Source organism: Haematobia irritans, chromosome 4, assembly GCF_050003625.1.
Source record: "Haematobia irritans isolate KBUSLIRL chromosome 4, ASM5000362v1, whole genome shotgun sequence".
Taxonomy (NCBI): domain Eukaryota; kingdom Metazoa; phylum Arthropoda; class Insecta; order Diptera; family Muscidae; genus Haematobia; species Haematobia irritans.
Window position 1 is genome coordinate 142,413,184 of NC_134400.1, and position 10,172 is coordinate 142,423,355.

Genomic DNA, 10,172 nt, shown 5'->3' on the forward strand with positions numbered 1-10,172 from the left:
AAAACAAAAACACTTTACACCAAAACTTATCAATGCATTACTAATTATTAAAGCTGCTTAAACACTCAACACAAGCTCATTTTGCCTGTAAAAGCTTTTGATATAATCGAACATCGTTGCGACCGACTATTTTGCTAGTTTTAAAATGATATTCAAAATTTCAAATTCACAGAATAAATACTAATATTGTGACATTTTAAATAAAACATTGGTAAAAATATTTGAAATAAAAGGACTTTAATAACCCGACTTTTTCATACTTAAAGCATCTCAAAATTGGACGTCAATTATCGATCCGAATTTAAAGCTTGAGACATAACTGCGGTTTTCAAGAAGTATCAAACATGTAAAAATTGCCACATTTTCCGCCAATAAAGCGATTTTGCATTCCTCTCCTCTTTTACATTTCCCTTCGTATTTATGAAGAGGCTTCTATAAGCTCCCTCTTATGTAAATATCTCTTTTTGCCTAAAGAAATTTATCCTTCTTCTCTTTCATTCTAATAATCAATCTGCCTATATTTACGTATTCCTCATGTAACTTTTTCAATCGTTTACAATTAACCAACTTCATAATTGAATATAGGTGAAGAACCAATTGTTCATAAGGACTATTCCATCAATGTTATCGAAGAGATTCCCGAGGAGAAGGAAGAAGAGGTGAAAGATATCGAACACAAGATCAAGACCATTGAGGAGTATCCTGAGGATAAGGAAGAATCTCACCCTATAGATATCGTTGAAGAAGAGGAAGATCAACTCCATCAAGACACAGTTGAAGAGGATACAACCAAACCTAAGAAAACCAAGAAGAAGGTTATTCGCAAAAAGACCGATGACCACGATGCTATTATTCAGAAACTTTTGGAACAAGAAATAGAAAAGACTGAACTTGAAAAGTATGAAAAAGTTGAGTTCGACAAACCCAAGACAGCCGAGCAAGAAAAATCCGAACTGGAACCCATAAAAATCGTGCGCAAAGACCAGAAGCCCAAGAAAGTGGTTGTTGTTGATGCTGCCGAAGTTCCTCAAATGGTCAAATTGAAGCCTTCGAAACGCAAGGAAAGACCAGTTGAAGAACAAGGTGTTCAACTGCCCCAATTCAAATTGAAGAGTCGTATGACAATGGTTGAATATCCCCCGGATATGATTAAACCGGTAGTAACAGTAATTGGTGCCATCAAAGAGGTTGGTGATTTGTCACGCAACATTGAAGAAGCAGAAGAATTGTTGAAATTCAAACCTCGCAAAGTCAAAAAGATTAAAAAGATTAAGGATGATCTGGAAAAGGTTGAACTTGAAAAATATGAGAAATATGTTAGCAGCGAGGAAGAACATGAAGAAAAGGAACCATATAAAAAGCCCGAAAAGCTAGAAAAGACTGAAGAGAAGCCCGAAGAGGTAAAGCTGAAAATTGGCAAGGGTAAAAAGAAACCACTTGAAGAGGAACAACCCGAATCAGTTACCCTTAAGAAGATTCCCCAGAAACCTAAACCTGAAGAAGAGGTGCTAGAAGAAAAAACCATTAAGAAACATAAAGTGGTAGTCAAAGAGGAAGAACCTAAGCCAGAAGAACCTAAATATGAAATGAAACCTCTTGAACCCCTTGAGTTCGAGGATATAGAATATGAAAAAGAAGAACTTGAACCTATAGAATTCCCTGAAGAACCTAAGAAGGAGAAGAAGGAGCCCAAGACAAAACACAAATCTAAGCCCAAGCCGAAGCCTGAACAGGAAATGAATGTCACACAGATTGTACCGGGTGAACCCAAACAACCGGAAGAGCAACCTGAAGAAACGATTAAATTCCGTATACCCGAACCTAAACCCGAAGAAGAAGATACCACCGAGGTAAAATTGAAGCCATTCAAAAAACCAACGGAAGAAGCTCCTGAAGAAACTACTATTAAGATGGTCCCTGAAGAAAAACCTAAGGAGAAATCCCCATCGCCCGTACCAGAAATTAAACCAATTGAGCCTAAGAAGCCTAAGACCAAAAAAGAAAAGCCGAAGAAAGAAGAAGTTCTTGAAGAGAAACCAGCAGAAATATTTGAAGTTACCGTTCAAGATGAAGAAACTACAGAAGAAAAACTTAAGGAAGCAAAACCAATTGAAAAAGTTAAAATCAAGAAGAAGGTACCAAAAGAGACCCCTCAAAAAGAGGTCACTGTTATTGAGGAAGTAGTTGAACTGCCCAAGGAGCCAGAAGAAATTCCAGTCGAATACAAAATAACTACCACCGTCATGGAGCCTGAAGAAGTTCCGGAAGATTATAAAGTTCGTGTTGTTGACACTGATGAAAAAGAAGTCACCATGGAAGAACTTGTAGAGGAAAAGACTGTTATTCGCAGGAAGAAGGTGAAGCCACAAGTCCCTGAAGAATATGAGTTCACCGTTAAAGAACCTAAGCCCGAATCTGAAGAGGAAGACGAACCTATAGCTGAAGCTACGTTCGAAATTAAGAAACCAGAGGAGAATGTTCCAGAAGAAATTACAGTTGAGGAGACTATAACACAACCTACGGTGGAAGAATCGTCGGCAGAAGTCCCAATTAAAAAGAAAAAGCCAAAGAAGAAGGTCGTGGAGGAAGCTGATGCTAAAATTGATGTTAAAGTGGAAGAACCGGTTGAACAAGTAGTCGACGAAACTATTGTTGAGGAGCCAAAGCCAAGGGAAGTCCCACAACCAAAGGTTTATGACATATCAATAAAAGAAACTGAAGCTGTAGAAGAAGTTCCTAAGGTCGAGGAAATCAAAGAAGAGAAACCCAAAAAGAAACCCAAAGTTGAAAAGCCAAAGGTAGAAGACTTAACTAGCTATGAGATAAAAACTGTAGATATTGAACCCGAAAAGCCAGTCGAAGACCATGAGGAGCAACCCGAAGAAGTTAAATTCTCGGTTAAACCTAAGAAAACAGTCGAAGAAGTCGAAGAATACGAAGCTTCAATATCCCTCACAGAGCCAAAACCAACTGAGCAAACAGCAGTGGAAACTAAAGTTAAAACCAAAAAGCCAAAGAAACCTAAGGTGGTACAAGAAGAATCTGTTCAGCTTGAAGTCAAGATTACAGAAACCGAAGATATGCCAATTGAAGAAAAAATTGTCGAAGAAGAACCTAAGCCCGAAGAAGTTGTTGATACTGTAGTCGAGGAAGCTCATAAGGAATACGAGATCAAACTTTTGGAAGAGCAAACTGCGCCAGAAGAGGAAGAATCTACCGAAGTACAATTCATTCGCAAGCCCAAGAAGGTGCAGGAAAAACCAGTTGACGAGCCAGAATCTGAATTTGTCATTAAAGAAAGCAAACCAGTAGAACAAGTAACCGAGGAAGCCCACATTAAAACAAAGAAGCCTAAGAAGAAACCAAAAGAGGAAGCGTCGGCTGAGTTGAAGGTAACTCTTAAAGAGGAAGCTCCCGTAGAACCTGAAGTTATTGAGGTAATAGAAGAAGAAACGCCCGCGCCAATTAAGGAAAGCCAACCAATAGAACAAATAACCGAAGAAGCCCACATTAAAACAAAGAAGCCTAAGAAGAAGCCAAAGGAGGAAGCCTCCGATGAGTTGAAGGTAACACTTAAAGAGGAAGCTTCAGTAGAACCGGAAGTTATTGAGATAACAAAAGAAGAAAAGCCTGCGACTATACACGAAAAGCCCGAAGAAGTTCCTAAGACCTTCGAAATCAAACTGAAGGAATTTGAAATTCCCAAGCAGGAGGAGGAGGTTATTGAGGAGAAAACAACACCGAAACCTAGGGACAAATCTGTTCCAAAGGAAGAACCAATCAAAGAAATAAAGTTAGTTACAGAAGAACCCGTTGAAGAAGTTATACAAGAGGAAACTAAGACCACCAAAAAGAAGGTTAAGAAGCCAAAGGAGGAAGTTCCTAAAGAACACAAGATCACTGTTACTGAAGATACTATTGAAAAATCCCAGCCCATAGATGTTGTAGAAGAACTCGAGCCCGAGAAACCAACAGAAGAAAAGCCAGAAGAACACTATCCCGAATACAAGGTTAAAGTAGCTGAAGAAACCCCACAATTTGTAACAGAAGAAGTCGAAGAGGAGGAAGTTAAAATTATACGTAGAAAGAAACCAAAAGCAAAAACAGAAGAAGCAGAAGAGCCTGAAGCAGAGGTAGTTCTTGCTCCCATAAAGCCTGTCGAAGAAGTTGAAGAAACTACCTTGGTGAAGAGGAAACCTAAGGAACCTGTGTTCGAAGAGCAACAAGCAGACCTACAAGTTACAATTGTGGAGGAAGTACCACAAGCGCCAGAGGAAGTACCTGCTGAAGACATCAAAGTTCGTAAAAAGCCTAAGAAGCCTGTACAAGAAGAAATTGTTGAGGAAGAGGTAGTGCTTAAAAAGCCCTCTCACAAAGAAGAAGAGGAAGAAGTAGCTGAGGTAACTCTGAAACCCAAGAAAACTCCTGAAGTACAGGATGAAGACTTTGCAATCGAGGTTAAATTACCCAAAGAGAAGCAAGTAACCCAAGAAACATCTGAAGAGACGGTACAACTTAAGAAGAAAAAGAAACCTATAAAACCTGTCGAGGAAGCGTCCGATGAACTTGTTATAAAACAAGAGGCTATCATAGAGCAACCCGTGGAAATCGAAGAGGAAGAATTTATTGAAGAAGCAGTGGTTAAACGCAGAAAGCCACAGAAACCCATTGAGCCCCAATATGAGGAACATGAAGAAGAAGAGATAAGTCTAGCTATTAAGAAACCACGTAAGGTAGACGAGGGTGTTGCTGAAGAGGCTACAGTTCTTAAGAAACGACCGAAAAAACCAATGACACATGATGAAGCTGCTGCTGAGCTTCACATTAAGCGCCAAGAAGAGTACGAAGAATCGGAGGATGTTGAAGAATTCGTTGTTTCCCAAAAACCGAAACGTAAACCTCAACAGGTCACTGAGGAAGAAGAGCAGGAATTCACTTTGAAGAAGCAAACCAAACCAATTATTGATGAAGGTGTTTCTGAAGAAGCCACTGTCCTTAAGAGGAGACCTAAGAAACCTCTAACACATGACGAGGCCGCAGCTGAGCTTCACATTACCCAGCAACCAGAAATAGAAGAACCCGAAGACGTGGAAGAGTATGTTGTTCCACAAAAGGTAAAAACCAAACCTCAGCAAGTCACTGAAGAAGAGGAGCAAGAATTTACGGTCAAAAAGGAGAAGAAGAAAAAGCAAGAAATTCCAGAGTTCACTGGTGTCGAAAATGTAACACTGCGTCCCAAGAAAACTTCGACCAAAGAAGATGTCGATCAAGAGTTCAGTATTGCTCTTGACTCTTATGCAGAAGAAGAAATTTCGATGGCCAGTAAAGTAAAACTCAAAAAACCCGTTAAGAAGACCTTCTCCGAAGAAACTGGCGAGGCTAGCATTAAAATCATGAAGGATTATGACGATGGCGAGGCTCCCATCATTGAGGAAGTTCGTGACGATACTGACATTGAAGATGACATATTCGATGAAGAAGTTGATGCCTATCATGTCGAAGAACTTCCATTGGATGAAGTAGACATTAAGCTGCGCCCCAAGAAGGTCTCAAACAAACCAAGATATTCCATACAAAACGAAGAAGAAGAACAATTCCTTATTGGTTTCCAACGTCCCAAGAGTAATTCCGTTACATATGAAGAAGACACTTTCACCTTGAAGAAGAAGAACAAGGTAGTGGAGCAAGTATTCAATGAAGGTCAGTATCGAATAACAATTCAACTATTGCACAATTTCATTATGAAATTTTAAGTCTCAAATTCAGCTTTCTTCTATTGCTTCGTGATTTTCAAAATTATTCTTGCTTATATGATAACAGAATATGAAAGGCCAGGTAAAACTGTGTTCATCCATGTGTGTTTTTCACTGTATAGCAACCAAACCAATAAACAAGTTCATTAACAATTCATGTACAATTATCTTAAGAAAATATCTAGACTCTAATGTATAATTTTCTCTTCGTCTATAGAGGGTGCATCCTTGAATATCACACGAGTTATGGATATTGAAGGTATAAATTGGTCACAAATCTCCCGTCTATAATTTAATAAAACAATAAACGTTAATTATTTCAGAATCCGGCGAAGAGAATATCATGTATTCCATATGCACTTATATCGCCGATACCGATGAGGCCATTAACTTAGTAGAAGGTGAAAAGGTTCTCGTTATAGGTCGCCACAGTTCCGAATGGTGGTTTGTTAAGAAGTGCACTACCGAAGAAGAAGGCTGGGTACCAGCTCAATATCTTATGGAGGCTGAAGAGTATGTCCAATATGTACAAAAGAAATTGCATGAAAAGATCGACAAGTTACCTGTATTTGAAAGTGAGTATCGAATTATACCCAATTGTTATAATCGTTGTTTCCTATTAACACACGATCGTTATGGCGCCTTTGGTGATGTGATCGTTTGATGTTATTAACAAATGTTGTTTCGTTTCTATGTTATCCGTTTGAATTCAAACACAAAAAGGACCTGGACTCAATGAGAAGCCAATAGCTCCCAAATTCATCCAAAAGTTGCAGCCCGTCCATACACCTGAAGGATACACTGTACAATTGGAATGCAAAGTGGAGGGTGTACCACGTCCACAGATAACCTGGTTCCGTGAGACTGCTGTCATTAAACCTTCCCAAGATTTCCAGATGTTCTACGATGATGATAATGTTGCCACTTTAATTATTCGTGAAGTATTCGCTGAAGACGCTGGTAAATTCACTTGCGTAGCAAAGAATGCAGCTGGATTTACTTCAACCACCACTGAAGTAATTGTTGAGACTGCGCCATCAGACAATGCTTCAGATCGCAAGAGCATATCCAGAGAATCATCTCTTGCTGATATCTTGGAAGGTATACCTCCCACTTTCTCGCGTAAGCCAAAGGCTCAATATGTGGATGAGGATTCGGATGTGATTTTGGAATGTCGACTTGTTGCTGTACCCGAACCGGATGTTGTTTGGACCTTCAATGATGAGGAAATCGACTCAAAGGTTACTAAGAATGTTACCATTGTCACCGAATCTGACATGCACATGTATTGCACTGTAGTGCACATAAAGAAGGTCAAGAAACATCAAGAAGGAACATATGAAGTTATTGCCACCAACCGTGAAGGTGAATCACGCTTGCCAATCATACTTAAGGTTCGTACAAAGGACAAGGAACCTCCACAAGTATTAGAACCTTTGCGAAACATGGTTATACGCGAAGGTGAAAGTGTAGTCCTTACCACGCAAATTGTTGGAAATCCTTCCCCCAAGATTACCTGGTTCAGAAATGGAAAACCTCTTAAAGGTGACACCAAATCTGACAATGGTGTACATACATTAACAATGATCTCACCGAAACGCGGAGAAACTGGAGAATATACTGTAAAGGCTGAAAATCCTCTGGGAAGTGTAGAGACAACTGCTAATCTAACTATTGAAGGTAAAAGTATATGTTCCCCTGGGTGAATTTACTTGAAATTGGATATTTGTTACCATCCTTTATGTTTTTTGTAACTTTATAATATACAATTGTAGATGTGCTCATTTATACATGTTTATATTTTAGAACCACCAAGCGATAATGGAGAACCTCCACTATTTATAGAGCGTTTTGAGGAGCAAAGTGTCAAACAAAAGAGTACGATAAAACTTGTGGCAAAGGTGTCTGGAAATCCAGTGCCCGAAGTCAAATGGCTTTTCAATAACAATCTTCTGGAACCTGATGATCGTGTCCAACCGAAATATGATGGTGAAAATATTGAACTTACCATCAAAAATGCTAATCCCGAAGTGGATTCAGGTGATTATAAGTGCATTGCCAGCAATCCCTTTGGTAAGACTTCACATGGTGCTCGTGTGATTGTTGAAGTGGATAAGGTCACCTTTACCAAGAAACTCAAGTCCAAGATTACAATTGAGGAAATTCAATCGTTGACCTTGGAATGTGAGACATCCCATGTTGCAACCACCAAGTGGTTCTTCAATGGCAAGGAACTCAGTGGTATGGACCACCGAGTGGTTGTCGAAGAGGGTAAGGTACACAAGTTGGTAATTAAGAATACGAACTTGAAGGATAGCGGCAAATATGTGTGCAAAGTTAAAAACCAAGAAACTCAATCCACGGTGGAAGTGTTGAAACGCAAACCAGAATTCATCAAACCCCTGGAGGACGAGGAGGTTACCGAAAAGGACACAGCTATTTTGGATGTAGAAATTTCTACTGATGTTCCGGAAGTTCAGTGGTTCAAGGATGGCGAGAAGCTTACTCCAGAAAAGAAGAATATCGATTTCATCAAAGATGGCAAGGTTCATCGTTTGTTGATACGCGATGCCACAAAGAACGATGCTGGTGAATATTCTTGCAAGTTTGAAGACCAAATGTGCAAGTGCGAAGTCCGGGTTATCGAACTGCCACCTGAAATTGTCAAACCTCTGTCCGATGAAACCGTAACCGAAGGCGAGTCAGCGACATTCACCGTTGTACTCGACAAAGAAGATGCTTTGGTGAAATGGTTCAAGGACGGTAAGGAATTGCCGCTCAATGATCGTGCACAAAGTTCAATCGACGGTAAATGCCAGAAAATTACAATTAAAAAGGCCAAGACCTCCGATATGGGTGAATATTCTGTTGAGGTTGGAGAGAAAACTTCAAAGGCTAAATTGACCGTCGAAGAACCTTTGGTTGATTTCGTTTTGCGCTTGCCCGACGTCACCATAGCCACCAAAAATACAGATGCCGAGTTCAAGGTCGAGCTTTCCAAACCCGATGTCGAGCTTACATGGTTCAAGAAAGGTAAACCCATTAAACCCGACAACAAATATGAAGTCTTTGTGGAAGCCACCGTTAGACGGTTGGTTATTCACAATGCGGACGACGATGATTCTGGAGATATCAGCTGTCAAGCTGCCAATGTAACTTCAAGCAGTAAGTTGTGCGTTGAGGAGGTTAAGACTGCTCCAATTATTATATCAGACAAGGAACAAACCGTTAAAGTGAAGGAGAATGATGATGCCGTGTTCACTATAAAATATACCGGTGTACCACAGCCTGATGCTGAATGGAGTACTTCGAAGAAGGTTATTGTGAAATCGAAGAGACTGATACCAACGATTGACGAACAATCTGCAACATTGACCATAAAGAAGGTAGTGGAAGAAGACGAGGATAGCTACACTATCAAACTGACCAATCCAGTCGGTGAGGCTGAGGCTAGTCTCCACTTAGTTATAATGCGTAAGTTGAGAGTAAATTTACGTGGAACATCTTCGTTCGTATTTATCTTTTTATTACTTTTTTTATTCCAGGCAAACCTTCTGCTCCCGGTACCCCTCAACCTTTGGAGGTTATGCACGATTCCATTACCTTGTTCTGGAAAGCTCCAGAAGATGATGGAAAAGCAGACATTGAAGAATACATTTTGGAATACAAAGATGTTAAGACTGAAAAGTAAGTTTTGTTTTGTTAGTTACTTGGCATGAAATCTTATAGGAAAGCATATAAAAGTTTGCTTAACCAAATTTTTTGTGGTTCGATGTTGTTAATCTGGGGAATATGATAGATCTTCTCACTGCTAATGAGATATTCGACTTTTTATACCCTCCACCATAGGATGGGGGTATATTAACTTTGACATTCCGTTTGTAACACATCGAATTATTGCTCTAAGACCCCATAAAGTATATATATCGTGGTGAAATTCTGAGTCGATCTGAGCATGTCCGTCCGTCTGTTGAAATCACGCTAACTTCCGAACGAAACAAGCTATCAACTTGAAACTTGGCACAAGTAGTTGTTATTGATGTAGCTCGGATGGTATTGCAAATGGGCCATATCGGTCCACTTGTACGTATAGCCCCCATATAAACGGACCCCCAAAATTGACTTGCCGATCCTCTAAGAGAAGCAAATTTCATCCGATCCGGCTAAAATTTTGTATATGGTGTTAGTATATGGTCTCTAACAACCACGCCAAAATTGGTCCACATCGGTCCATAATTATATATAGCCCCCATATAAACCGATCCCCCGATTTGGCTTGCGGAGCCTCTAAGAGAAGCAAATTTCATCTGATCCGGCTGAAATTTGGTACATGGTGTTGGTATATGATCTCTAACAACTATGGAAAAATTGGTCCACATCGGTCCATAATTATATATAGCCCCCATATAAACCGATCCC

General features: G+C 39.8%; 1 protein-coding gene across 4 annotated transcripts in view; it reads left to right on the forward strand.

Annotated features, from left to right (window-relative positions):
* sls (sallimus) overlaps positions 1 to 10,172 on the forward strand; it is a 173,818-nt gene that overhangs the window by 146,014 nt on the left and 17,632 nt on the right. For all 4 annotated transcript variants that reach the window (XM_075303986.1, XM_075303989.1, XM_075303987.1 and 1 more), the window contains 6 exons: positions 586 to 5,700; positions 5,971 to 6,012; positions 6,077 to 6,328; positions 6,477 to 7,433; positions 7,560 to 9,227; positions 9,299 to 9,440. In XM_075303986.1, coding sequence (XP_075160101.1) covers positions 586 to 5,700; positions 5,971 to 6,012; positions 6,077 to 6,328; positions 6,477 to 7,433; positions 7,560 to 9,227; positions 9,299 to 9,440 — 8,176 coding nt within the window. The remainder of the gene's footprint in view (positions 1 to 585; positions 5,701 to 5,970; positions 6,013 to 6,076; positions 6,329 to 6,476; positions 7,434 to 7,559; positions 9,228 to 9,298; positions 9,441 to 10,172) is intronic.